This window comes from Dromiciops gliroides, chromosome 1 (assembly GCF_019393635.1).
Source record: "Dromiciops gliroides isolate mDroGli1 chromosome 1, mDroGli1.pri, whole genome shotgun sequence".
In the NCBI taxonomy this organism is placed as follows: Eukaryota; Metazoa; Chordata; class Mammalia; order Microbiotheria; family Microbiotheriidae; genus Dromiciops; species Dromiciops gliroides.
Window position 1 is genome coordinate 237,580,608 of NC_057861.1, and position 14,473 is coordinate 237,595,080.

General features: G+C 41.9%; 1 protein-coding gene across 2 annotated transcripts in view; it reads left to right on the forward strand.

The window, feature by feature from the left end:
- The window catches only part of CABLES1 (Cdk5 and Abl enzyme substrate 1), a 153,638-nt gene that overhangs the window by 66,601 nt on the left and 72,564 nt on the right, over window positions 1–14,473 (forward strand). For both annotated transcript variants that reach the window (XM_043975127.1, XM_043975128.1), the window contains exon 3: window positions 13,256–13,348. In XM_043975127.1, coding sequence (XP_043831062.1) covers window positions 13,256–13,348 — 93 coding nt within the window. The remainder of the gene's footprint in view (window positions 1–13,255; window positions 13,349–14,473) is intronic.

The following is a 14,473-nucleotide window of genomic DNA, read 5'->3' on the forward strand; positions in this document are numbered from 1 at the left end:
AGAACTAGAAGGGACAGAAGAGAAGGGATTAAGAGTGAGAAGGAACTGATGAAACTCCTCCCTGGAGCTGCCTCATATATCATGAAGAACAGACACATGTCTATAGTAGATCCTGAACTGTCACAGACACAGCAGTGAGTACTTTCTCATAGGGTCATTGATGAGAGAGCCGGGGAATAACCTAAGAGGTCACTGAGTCCAGTTCCTTCCTCTTACAAATTGAGGAAGCCAAAGGCCTAGATAGGTGAAGTAGTTTGCCCAAGGATATATAGCTAGCAAATATCCAGATCTTCTTGACTCCAACTCCTGTCTTCTTTGTACTAACTACATCACAGCACCATAGTGACTTAATTTTTTTTTAAAAAGTCATAAAATTTTTAGAAAAATATTTTAAGAATTCTGGAACCTCTTACTAGCTGTGTGACCCTGGGCAACTCACTTAACCCCCATTGCCCCACCCAAAGAAAAAAAAGAATTTTGGAACCTTAGAACCAAGACAACATTCTGTATGGTACCATCAGTATTGTTTTAAGAACAACTTGGAGCAACCAAGTTATTATATAACAGATACCCAAATTTACCACAAAGATTCCATGAAGGAAGAAGCTACTTGAATACAGTAAAAAGAACTGACGTTATATACACACACACACACAATATACATATGTATATATGTATGTACACACATATACATATACACATAAGCATATATGGGTAGTGTGTATATATGTATACATATATACACACACATACAGATTTATGTCTAATGGTATTGTGATATTTAAAATCTAAATTGTGGTCGCCTTAAATTAGAAGCTTTAGCACCAGTCCTTGGGCATTAAACATTTATTAAAGCATACAGATATTCCCATGGAGTTCAGAAAGTTAAGAAAAAAGCCTATTTAGCCTAGAGTTCCAGCCTGGTCTGGTTCTTCCTCAAGTCCTCTGCCACAAGCCTGCTTCAAATCTCTCTCTCAGCAAGCTGATTGTGGAAGCTTTTTATAGGTCTGGAACAGAGGCGGTCCTTACACACTGCTTCAAGCTGACTGGTTGGCATCATCCAAATCCATTGGTTCTGAAGGTGTTCTCAAGGTGTGATTACAATCCAGTTAACTTGAAGTAGGCTAATCAGCAGTTAATCACTCTCACTTGATTCAATCAGTCTAGATTAATCTCCAGGTGGGTCTTTGAGTATCTGCTAAATCTGATTATTTCATCACAGTATAATGGTAGCGATCTCAAAGTTGGGGGGAGGGGAAGGGGGGAGGTTGCCTGATAACTGGGCAGTATATTTGAAAGAAATAGCAAGTTGTACATAGTGGATTTGCAATATCAGGGCAATGCTCTGTTTTCCTATACCACTTTGTTATGGAAATGCTTGTTTTATTTCTTAAGTTCAAACTAAAATAAATCTATTTTTTTTAAAAGAATTCTGGAACCTTGACCAAGCATTAAAAGTTTAAATAGTGTATATCTTTTATTAGAAATAGTATATAATTATGGTATATATTCATCATGTTAATATTAATACATTAATCATATATCTTGTTAAGATTTATTGTGTTATATCACATATCAGAATTCAATTCAGCAAACACATACTATATGACTGCTATGTGCCTGGCAATGTGCTAAGCGCTGGGACAATAACAAGTTAAAGAGAGGCAGTCCCTGACTTTGAGAAGCTTGTTCTGTGCAGACAGAGCTGCAGGTGCAAAGCGGAGTGAGCTGGGAGTCCAGGATCTGTCCCCTCTAGAGGAAGGCATTGGGAGGAGTTTGGTACTCCACCGTCCAATCAGAGGGGAGAGGAGGCTGGGGGAGGGGGTGTCAACCAAGGCCTGAGTTAGCAGCATGGTGGTAAGATTAGAAGGGAAACACTTAGGATGGCTTGATTTATATGTTGCAGTTTGAGAATTCACATCCCCAAAGCTTTTGGTGAATACTATGGTTTTGTCCAATGTCTTTCCAATGTTGTATGTATCTCTTTTAGTGCTAATAGTAGCCAGCCAGCTGGGATCTAATTAAGCACAGCATAAAGAGACCCGGACTGGAGGTCCCAGCACAGTACGGCATAGATAATGTTAATTTGTAATTTTCTAAGGCAATGTGCTCCAACAGGGATCCCTCTTTGAGTTTGACACCACTGGAATAGATGATAACCACTAAGGTCCTTTCTAGCCTCCTCTTGATGATCCTAGAATCCTCTTATTGCCAAGGTCCATTTCTAGCTTGACCTGTGTGTAGCATATATGCTTTGGCCCCAGGGCCCCGGGCCAGGCCTGCTGCATCCATCCCTCATAGCCCCAGGGAATAACCTTAAGGGGTTGAAATATGTTTCTTCACTGCTGCATTAACTTGAACCCCCGCTGGCTGTGTCACCCCTATTGTTAGGGGCCAGTGACTAGCACACCAGTTCTGCTTAACATCTGATGAGCTTTTACAAAGAGATGATTACTTAGAAGACACAGCGAGAAGAAATGTGTCAACATTTCCTTCAGTACTTCTGAGATGGTAGACTCAAACCCTTACTCAATTCCTACATAGCACTGGTCTTAGCAGACCCACATAGAAAGGCAGCAACACTGCCAGGTTAAATCCATTTTGTTTCAGCTGTTATTAGGCTGGGTTCTCAAAGGTTGTCCCTTGCTCCTTGCTCCATCAAAGCTGGACGTGGCATTGGCTGGAAACCCAGGCCTGGATTCCAACTCCCAGTTCCTGTTGCTCATTCTCCCCGCCAAGGTCAGAAACCCCTACTCCCCTACTAGAAGGAGAAAGAACAAATGAGAAAGCCAAGCCTGTTTCTCAGGGTCCATATGGCCTCAAAGGAGAAGTCCCCAAGGACTTTCCCCTCACATTACAGTCTCACAGGATATAATGAGCAAAGAAAAGAACAGTCAGAAGCTAACTAGGACCTTTTAAATGCCTCTCCAAAGAGGCAGCTAGGTGGATAGAGTACCAGGCCTGGAGTCGGGAAGACCTGAGTTCAAATCTGACCCCAGACACACACACACTTACTAGCTATGTGACCTTGGGCAAGTCACTTCACCCTGTTTGCCTCAGTTTCCTCATCTGTAAAATGAGTTGGAAAAGGAAATAGCAAACTATTCGAGTATCTTTGTCAAGAAAAGCCCAAATGGGGGCAGCTGGGTGGCTCAGTGGATAAAGCATAGGCCCTGGATTCAGGAGGACCTGAGTTCAAATTTGGCCTCAGACATTTGACAGTTACTAGCTGTGTGACCCTGGGCAAGTCACTTAACCCTCATTGCCCTGCAAAAAACAAAACAAAACCAAAGAATTCCAAATTGGGTCAGGAAGAGTCATACATGACTGAAAGGACTGAAAACCAGACCAGTTGCAGAATGTCTGTGCATGCTTCACAGTTTCTTTAGGGCTGTCCCCCTAACATATCATACCTCTCCTGAAGGCAAACCCCCTAGCATCCTCCATGTAAAGAGGTTTCCTAAGCCCAGCTGATGGGGCATGTATACTGGCAAATGGTAATAAAATAACATTTGTCCTTGCGTGTGGCCAATAACCTATAATTTTTGTCCCTCGTTTAGGGAAGCATGGGAGGGGGAGGGGGAAAGTGTTACTGGAATAGTCGACAAGCATTTATTAAGTGCTTCCTGTGTGTCAGCACTGTGCTAAGAGCTAGGGGTGCAAAGGAAGATAACAACAAAATCTCTGCCATCCAGGAGTTCACCTTGTAATGGGGGAGAAAATGTGCAAACAATTAGTTTCATCAGAGAGATATGCAGCATGAATAGGAGGGCAGAAATAGGCAGTATAAATATAAATGTAGAATTTCTATACTGCATAAATCTCAGAGGGATGACAGTAGCCAAACGGGGGACTGAGAAAGACCATTTGCAGAAGGTGGGATTTGAGCTGAGTCTTGAAGGGAGCTGGGAAATTTTAATTTCAATTTTAAGAATTAATGATTTCCAGGGGCGGCTAGGTGGTGCAGTGGATAAAGCACCAGCCCTGGATTCAGTAGTACCTGAGTTCAAATCCGGCCTCAGACACTTGACACTTACTAGCTGTGTGACCCTGCCCCGCAAAAAAAAAAAAAAAAAAAAAAGAATTAATGATTTCCAAAAAAATACAAATTTTTAAAAAAGAAATCACAATTTCTTCAATATGGGATTTCTCTCAACTGTACAGATACTCCACATCTTAATAAATGGTTTCATGCTATGGCCAACGCTGTTGATCACCTGGTCATCAGTCCCCACACTTACCTGGGTATTCCCTTTATCAAAAGGTACTGCTACTGCTCTGTACAGTAATAGTTAGGATGGTCTTTTGAGTTACTGTGGATTAAAAACTCATCCCTTGACAGGTGACCTGCTGATGAACCTTTCCAGACTCAGCTACTGTGGTCCTATCACCAAACCCCCTACTAGAAGCTTTTTCCAGTTTGGAAGGATCTGCCTCTTTCACTGAGTTGGGTTCCCAGAGACAGTTTGGCTCCATGTCCTCAATAGGATTTAAGAGACCCTCTGAGGGGTGGGAGTTATTCTCTAATGCCATAGGCTAAACCTTCTCCAGTATGCTTTCTCTTTTTCTCTACTCCCAACGAGATTGTTAGTTGACAATAAATGTAGTCATTCATCTGTAATTTTCCCCCTTAAAAAAATGTGTGGGGGCAGCTAGGTGGCGCAGTGGATGAAGCACTGGCTCTGGATTCAGGAGGACCTGAGTTCAAATGCGGCCTCAGACACTTGACATATACTAGGTGTGTGACCATGGGCAAGTCACTTAATCCCCATTGCCCTGCCCCCCCCCCAAATGTGTGATACATTCTCCCACAAATGGATGCAGAATCCAGGGAAAAGTGGGGTCAAGCTTAGAGAGCTCCTGTGGGAAAGGGGTAACCCACAGCTTCTAACTACTAGAAGCCCTTTTCTCCCATTCTTAATGTACTCCAGAAGTTTCCTTTAAGCATGGTGAGTCTGTTTCCAGTTTATACTTGGTTCCTTAGGTAGACGCTGTTGCCAGCTGCTCTGGGAGCACGATTTAAGACGCCAGTGGGTGAAATGTCCTGCATCCTCCAGACCCTTTTTAACTAGCAAGGCCTCCTGAGGTCAAAACTTCTCACACTTAGTCTAAGAACTGTTGATTGATTGATCAGTTGTCTTCTGTTCTCACCTAGTTAAAACAGCAGACCTAAAATGAGACAGAAGTAATTTAGACCACACCTGTGTGTGTGTTATATATACATATTTTTATTATATATACACCTACATACATGTATATACACACATATATGACATATACATTTTCTATTATATAGACATGCATGTCTATATAATAGAAAACATGTGTATGTGATATATACTCCCTGCAATATATATTTCCTATTATATACATACATATGCATATACATGTGTGTATACACACAGCAAGGCATATGACTATATCTGCACACCCCATTTGTGGTCACACAAGATTTATACAGGTGTTTAGGTAGTGTGATTTGTGATTCTTGTTCCCCTCTAAGGAAGCCATCTTCCTTAGCAAAGCAGGGAGGGAGAGTGTCCTGAAATGAATGATGATGACGGTGGTGGTGGTGGTAATGATCACAGTCAATGTTGTAAAATAAAGATCAAACAAGACTTGAAAGAAGAGATAGGAGAGGGTACTCCCAACCCATCTCTTAGAAGAGGCGAGAGGTCCACAGGTGTGACATAGTGCACATGTTTTGTAGAAATATTTTGGATTAACTGGGTCTAATTTGGGGGCTAATCTGACTGGAGGACTAATCTGGGGACTTTTGACTATTTGGCTATCTGGCTGCTATTAATTTAATATGGGCCGGTTATAAAGTTCCACCACACTGCTCCCAAACTGATAAGCAAAAGATTAAGAAGCCTCTTAACTAAATAATCAAAGCTGAGTTTATTTATGAGATACTATTTAAAATTAAGAATACAGGGAAATAAAATGTACAACCTGAGTGCATTGCAGTGGGTCTCTTTCCACTGAGTCTCTTTCCCACCTGCTGGGCCTGGAACTTCTTTAATACAATAAGGGCCTTAGCCACCTCTTGCCTTAGGGCACTCAGGTACTTTACTCTAACTCTGAGCCCCTTTCACTTTGTAAATCCCCCTGCTTCTAACTTTCCTCTCCTTACTGCCACGGCTGAACCCCTGTGTTTCTCTCTCACCGACCTTCTGTCTGTCTGCTCCTTCAGTCTGCCCTTCGGCCTCTCTTTTCTCTGCTCCTAGTCCTTTGGCCTTCTCCTACGTCCTTGTAGCCCCCCTGTCTGTCTTCTCCAACCTTTCTAATCTCATCAGCCGCCCCCGTTCCTTCTAGTCTGCTCGCCCCCTCTGAGTCTTGTCCACCTGCCTCTTCCTCTTGTCCGTCCTCTTCTCAGCCTCGCTACTGTCCCACTCCCAGGTCTATATATATCTTTCTTATCTCCACTCAAATCTCGGGGCCTTTTTGTGCCCTCATACCCACCAAACTAATCCTCCAGCCAGGGCTGTGGCTGGTGGGGGTAGGGTGGTGCGCTTGAGCCTCACGTGCCTCAGCACAAGCTATGCCAGATACCTCTGCTCAGGTTGGAGGGAGCTGGGGGCTTTTTTCCCCCAATTGTCTGACCTGTTGTCTTGTACAGCCCATGGGGCTTTTTGGCTCAGCTGAAGCAGAGGAGGAGGGGCACCAGCACCTCCCACACAGAAGAGACCCTGAGGGCCTAAGGCTTTCTAATCTCAGCCCAAAGTAGAGTCCCCAAATCAAAATAAATTTCCACAGTTTCCAGACTTTTTCAGAGTGTTGGATGGTTGTACTGATTTTATATTTCCTCTTGTTTTTCTTTTCTTTTGTCTTAAAAAGTACTGTTTGGAAAAAAAAAAAAAGCAATGGGGCAGCTAGGTGGTGCAGTTGATAGAGCACTGGCCCTGGATTCAGGAGGGCCTGAGTTCAAATCCAGCCTCAGACACTTAACACTTACTAGCTGTGTGACCCTGGGCAAGTCACTTAACCCCACTTGCCTCACCCAAAAAATAAAAAAAAAAGTACTGTTTGTTGAATGGGATGACTCTCGGGGGGGGGGGGGGAAGAGGGGGAGAGATATGGAGGAAAACTACAATGATGTAAAAAACAAATGATAGGAATAAAAATTTAATACAATAAATAACAGGGCCACAGGACGCAAAGTAGCTCCACACACAATTTCCACCTTCCTACACACAGATGATAATATAGGGCTGGGGGAAGGGAGAACAGAAAGGAGCCAAAAGTTTTACTTCATTGCCTTCAACCTGATTTTTTCCCTGAGTTGTACTCCTCCACCCCTTCCACAAAGGGCAGGAACTAGGAAGGAGCTAGACTCAGGAAGTTCTAAGGTGTAAGGGACAGGTATAGGAGGCAGAGAGCCTCAGTGCCTGGGGTGTGGTGGACAGAGCCAAAGGTACATGGACAAGAACTATCAGGTGAAGGAAACTGGTTCTCTAAGCTACTTTTTATTTTAAAATTTTTAATTTATGGAATAAAACAAGCATTTCCATAACATAGTATAATTAAAAGGACGATTACACACCGAAACTACACATCTGTTATGTAAAACTTGCTATTCCTTTTAAATATATAATAAAAATTATCATATAAATTTTTTTTCTTTCCTTATCTCTTCCTCCTCCCCTTACTGTTTCATAGCGTGACCACATAAAAAAGTCAGTCTTCAGAGTTCCTTATCCATGAATCATATTTTTTTTTTGCTCACAGCTTGAAAAAATTTGAGAGAAAATGGGTGGGGGAATGTAGTGACATTTTTCCGCTTTTCCTGGAATTCTCCATTTAAGATCACATAGACCAGAGGCAACAAACTCAAAACCTGAAAAAAGCCCAAACGCAGCCCAAACCAGATTAAAACATATTTGGGAAATGTTAACCAAGTAAAAATACAATTCGACCTGGGTAATGTTAATGTGTGGTTTTCTAAGTCAATATGCAGCCCACAAGTATCCCTTTCTATTTGAGTTTGACACCACTGATGGAGATTACTGTAGAAGGAATAGACAGCAGGTAGCAGCACTTTTGCTATTCACTTCCTCTCAGGATCCTCAGTGGTATTTAGGAATAAATGCAAAGAGCAGTGTAAAGAAAATGGCCTATTAAGGCTGACACAGGAAGGGCCATTCATGATTGTGGGAGGAATCCAGGAAGGCTTCCTAGAGAAGGGGGTATTTGCATTAAGCTTTAAAGCACAGGTGGGAATTCAGTCTTCTGGGGCTGGAGAAGGGGAACAGGAGAGAAGGAAAAGGACTGTAAGTGTAAAGAACAGGCCTGGGACATATTGTGGGGCATTGACCGTGGACTAGAACACGATATTTATGTAGAATGGAGTAGTATTGAAAATTACAGACTGTACAGAGCAAGGAAGACCTTAAATGCCAGGATAAAGAAAGTGAACACGACTTGAGGAGGCAATAGGGAGTCATGGAAGGATTTCGAGGTACATTCCCAAGTAGAGTTAATTTGGGTGTTTCTGTCAAATTATTGAATTATCATAAGTTAAGTTTGCATGAAGATAATATTTCTAGGAGCAGCTAGGAGGCGCAGTGGATAAAGTACTGGCCCTAGATTCAGGAGGACCTGAGTTCAAATCTGGCCTCAGACTTGAAATTTACTAGCTGTGTGACCCTGGGCAAGTCACTTAACCCTCACTCCCTTGCAAAAAAAAATAATGGTAATAATATAATATTTCTAAATTTAGGCCTCTCTCTTTTCCTATCTCCAAATTACACTCATCTTCTTCTTGTGATAATGATTTGTGCATAATTTCACACTATAGATTTTTGTGAGGGAGACATGAATGATGTAGCTGACAGAGCCCTACCTCTTATGGACTTAAACAATGAGTTTTTCTTTTCTGGCCCTCAATTTCTTCATCTCTAGGGTGAAGTGATTGAATTAGATGATCTCTTTGGGTCTCTTCTAATTCCAAGTCCTGTGATTTTTATCCCCCTGAAACTCAGAACTCAGTGCAGACTGTGTTTTTAATATTTTTGTTATTCCTCTTAGTACCTACTTAGCACAGTGTTCTATAGACAGTGGGTACTTAATAAATGTTTGTTGGATTGAATTGCAACTCTAGCATTTTTGTATAGGTTTCATGGAAAAGTTTGACAGTGGTCCCTCAGGGGTTTCAAAGCCTCCCTTTATTTGGGGTATGGTGTTTAAAGGCCTCACTCAGTCGAGGTGATACTGTGTTTTAGTGTCCCAGGTAGTTAAGTTCACCAGGTTTAGGATTGGGAAGAAAGGAGGAAAAAAGGAATGAAGGAAAAAGGGAAAAGAAAAAGGAAGGAAAGGAGAAAAGAAAGGAGGAAGGAAGGCAGGAAACAAGCTTTTATGAAGGGCCTACTATGTTCTGGGTACTGTGCTAAGATAAGCCCATTACAAATATTTTCTTATTTGATTCTCACAACAACCCTGGGAGAGTAGGTACTATTATCATCTCTGTTTTACAGATGGGGAAACTGAGGCAGACAGTGCCTAAGTGATAACTAATAAATTTTTGAGACTAGATTTGAATTCAGGTCTTCCTAACTCTGGACCACTGTACCAACTCACTCCCAAAGGGATCTTATTGATCATCTTTTCTCACTCCTTCATTTTAGAGGAGAAAAACTAAAGGCTTGAGGACTAGAGTGCCTTTCCCAAAGTCACAGAGTAAGAAGCTAGGTCCAGGGGCATCTGGGTGGCTAAGTGGATAAAGCACCAGCCCTTGATTCAGGAGGACCTGAATTCAAATCCAGCCTCAGACACTAGACACTTACTAGCTGTGTGACCCTGGACAAGTCACTTAACCCTCATTGCCCTGCAAAAAAAAAAAAAAAAAAAAGGAGGAGGAGAAGAAGGAGCAGTGGCTGGGTCCAGGCTTAGAACATAGGTGTTCTGACTACAACCGTAGTATCAGGGGAGTATGGCGGCTGAGATGGACAGTGTTCTCCTCTGACCTCTCCACCACTACCTGGACTTCAGTACTGATGCACAAAAGCCCAGAAACTATTCTAAGCATGCATAGCTGACCCTGGTGTACAGTGGAGGGATGCAGATTAGGCGTAGCGTCTACACTAGCTTTCCTTTTCCCTTTGCTGTTAGTTCAGCCTCTCTCTGGCCCCTCTCTTAGGAGATGGGTGTCCTGTACAGAATTTTCAAGGCTCATGGAGATTCTAAAATTTCTTTGGCTCATTTATAATTTCATAAAGTCTCTTGGTTAATAGACCAGACTGTAGAAGTATTTAGGGGAGGTTGGGATGACTCCATATCCTCCAGGCCTAATAACGCTTAGTATCCATCCTTGTTCTTAGGGATTAAATTGGTCTTCTGGGTATAATCACTGAGCACTGGATTCATCATGTCAGATAACCCTGTTTATTTAAAATAATAATTCTGATAAAATTATGATTTTGAGCTCACTCCTGTCACAACTCACAAGATCACAGATTTAGGACTGAAAGGGGGTTCATCAAGGCCAGCCCCCCATTTTAAACATGAAGAAAGTAAGACCCAAGAGTTGAATACTTACTCAGGATCACACCTAATGAGATGGGATTTGTTTGAATCCTGCTTTTCTTTATCTTTCTGAATCCAATTTCCAAAACTGTATCCACTTGGCCATGGAGCTATCTTAGTGAATTCACCTCTGTTTTTCAAGGCATCTTTATATTACGAGAGCTCCCCACCATTCCCTCCCAAACAAAACAAAACAAAAAATCACATACATCTCACTCCTGAAGACAGGACTGACCCTTTGAGGCAAATGTTCAGAAATTTCCAGTACCCTTCTACATAAAATATTCCAGCAACATAAACCAAAATTAGAAGCTCACAGCATCATTCCACCGGAGAAGGGCAGACAGCTCATTCTCTTTTGTGGAGTTGTTGGCTTTCAGAAAGGGTAATTTTATAACATAAGTGCACTAGGTAGCATGATAAGAAATGTGACCACGGGATCAAGGAAATAAGATGCTCTTAGGCCAGAGATCTGACATGCCAGGCCTGACACATTAGATGAAAGGGAATGAAGCACATTTCAGAAAAACAAGATTTATTTCCTGTGTCTGCCATGTCTCTGATTTTTATTCATAAAGTCATAGATCTAGTTCAGCCCTCTTAATTTCTAGATGAGGGACAGAAAGGCCTAGGGAAGGGAAGGGGCTTCTCCAAGATCACATAGGCAATAGATATCAGAGATGGGGTTTAAACCTAAGTCCTTAAATCCAAGAGTTGGGAAGGGACTTGAGATGTCTAGGCCTTCTCCTTGGGCAAGAAGCTTTCTTCTAGCATGAGAAGCATCAGAGGTCTTCAGTGGCCTGGAGATGGAGAATTAATTACTTCCTGAGTCAGGTAGCCCTTTTCACGTGTAAATTAATTCTTAGGTTTTCCTCCTACTCAAGCCAAGCAAAACAAGTTTAATCTTTCTTCCACGTGGACAGGCTTTCACCTGTTTGATCACAGTGAAGATCAAATGAACAGAAGTCAGTTGTACCCAGTAATGGGCAGAGTTTGGAGAGTAACAGAGGTAACTTCATCTCAAGCCCCTATTGTTTGGAGAAAACAGCATTAGGAGATTTGGATCTTGTCTGAATCACGCAGTTTATCTACACACTACGAATACACTGAATGGATAATTCAGTCAGCAAGCACTTGTTATGATTCTTTTGTGTGTCAGGCACCGTGCAGAAGACAGAGTAAACAGTGTTACCCTCAAAGAGCTGACATTCTAAGAGAGAAGCAAGTACCTGTGTAAGGGTACACAAGATAAAGGGGTTAAGTACAAATGCAAAGGGGTTAAAGCCAAGGGATGAAGGGCTCTAGCAATGGGAGGAAGTCAGGAAAGGCTTTCCCTAGAAGGTGGTCCTCAAACTGTGTCTTGAAGGAGGGGAGGGATTTTGTTTTATGGTCATGTGACACACTGAGGAGCAGAAATGAAAGGTTGAGGATCCCATAGGAAGAACATAGAGGAGGCCTGTTTGGCTAGATATCAGAGTGCAGCAGAGGAAGAGGGGTTAGCAGCAGGTCATCAGGAGCTTTAAAAGCTAAAAAGAGGAGTTTATATCTTGTCCTAAAGGCAAGTGGGGAGATCAGCTCAGTGGATGGAGAGCAGAGCCTGGCGTCAAGAAGATTTGTCTTTCTGAATTCAAATCTTATTAGCTATGGGACCCTGAGTAAGTCAGTTAACTCCACTTGCCTCAGTTTCCTCATCTGTAAGATAAGCTGGAAAAGGAAATGGCAAATAACCCCAGTATCTTTGCCAAGAAAACCCCAAATAGGGTCATGAAGAGTCAGACACGACTGAACAACAGAGGCAGGTGAGAGCCGCTGGAGTATACTGAGCACTCCAGCTCTGCACTGCCTCTATTCTGCAGACACTTCTTCTCACCAATCCTTTATTTCTTATACTAAAACCTTCCTCCGATTGCTTCATGGCCTGAAGAGTTTTTGAAAGCTATGCCTGTGGTGCACAGAGTCTGGCAGGTGTTATGCCCGCCCCAGCTGGAAAGGTTTTGAGTAGCAGCCTTGAGATGGACTCTGCCTGTCATTTCAGAACTAGCCTAGCTAGGTCGAGAGAGGCCCATCACTGAGAGTTGTCCACCAGGTGATTTTTTTTTTTCTTTTTGGCCACCACAATACGCAAAAACCATCTGCTGAGAAATGGAGGGGATACCATATGTATGAATGGTAGGACTACCCCCCACCATTGACATCACCCAACTTTTGAGACTTAAGAGACGACAAAGCTATCCTGTAGTTTTTAACTTGTACATCTTGCTAGGTCTGCATTAATTAGAGAGCATGGTTGTACAGACGTCAGATGTGCCCAGGCACATCTCATTGTCTCCCGCCAAAACTGTTACTCTGTCTCATTTCTAAGCTCATTTTAAAAAGTCAAGTTTAGTTGCTTTTTTTAAAGTTAAATTAAATTTTCTCCAGTTTGATGAAAAATCCTTTTTCATTGACCATTCAATAAATGTTTGCCTTGGAAAAAAAACAAAATTCGCTGGGTGTATACCCAAATAAAATGTACCTCTCATGCCTCTGTTAGGGATATTAGACTTAAAAAAAAAATAAAGCTTTCTTGCCCCAGAACTCATTGTCTTCATTATTCCCGTTCTGACTCCTGTTTTAGGGTGACTCAAATCATTTGTCTGGTCTTTCCTTCCTGTCTTTGTGTAGTGACTGCCCAGCTGTCGAGCCAGGGAACTAACTGTGACTTTTTTTTTTTAATTGCTTTATTTTTCAGATGTCGGACCTTGTCAGGTTCACCCAGACCAAAGAACTTTAAGAAGGTTCATTTTATCAAGAACATGAGGCAGCACGATACCAGGAACGGCAGGTACTACACAAACAAAAGCCTCCACGTCGGCTTTCCTGTTTGAACAAGATAGGGGTGGCCTGGCCTGGCCTGGCCTGGGGAGGTGACGAAGGAGGGCAGCACTGAAGTTGCCAGGACTCACCAAAGTGCAACCCTCCCCTTTCAGACAAATGATAGTCTGCCCAGCCTATCCAAGGAAAACAAAAAGGCCCCAACAAGGCCCGAAATTCTAAAAAACCAATATCCATTAAACAAAGGGCTCTATCTGTATCAGAAACTTGGCAGGCATTTGGATCAACAACCTGCATTTTTACTAAGATTCAACTATTTTTGTTTTGCTTTATTTAGAAATCTTTGTTTAAGTTAAAAAAAAAACCCAGCAGTTAAACTTTTTTTTTTCATCTTTCAAACCCCTAGTAAGCAAACAGCCCCTAGAAAGACATTTGACCTCTATGCTGGCTTTATTGCCCTGAACTATTAGAAAATTCTCTGCCCTTGCTACAAGATTCCTTATCCAGCCCTAGTTCCAATTCCTATGTATGCTGGAATTTTGGGTCATGCCATCTCCTACAAAGACTGTTGAGAAAATGTGAGATGAAAATTACTGTTATAACAAAGTTATGATAAATTGCTTTGAAGACTGGTACATCTGGGTCCTCATTTTAATCTTCAATAATGAACAGACCTGAATTCTCTCCTTTCATCCTTGGAGAAGGCAGGGGATTATAAGATCTGACCTTTTAAGGTCATCTGTATCACTAGGATTCTCTGATTCCCTAATTCTTAAGGGCACCTTCTGTCCAGCTAATCTGTAGTCTAGATCTGGGTCTCTCTCTCTTAAGTGTCCCACTTGGAAAGGGGCACGTTTGACTTCAATTTAGAAAACAGTTCCAGGGAGTCAGTCTGTTGCAAATAACTATTTTGTTTGATCTCTCTTTGATTTACAATAGACCATATGGTCTCCACTAACACTCTTCCCTTCAGCATAAAAATATATATATATTTTTATATAGCCAAAAAGTCTTTTAGTCAGACTCACAGAATGACTAAACCTTAGAAATGTTGTCATTTGGTATTATAAAATACAACATATAATAAAAAGTTGGGTTTTGGCTTTGTAGCACTAAAGATTATAGTTCTTTTAAG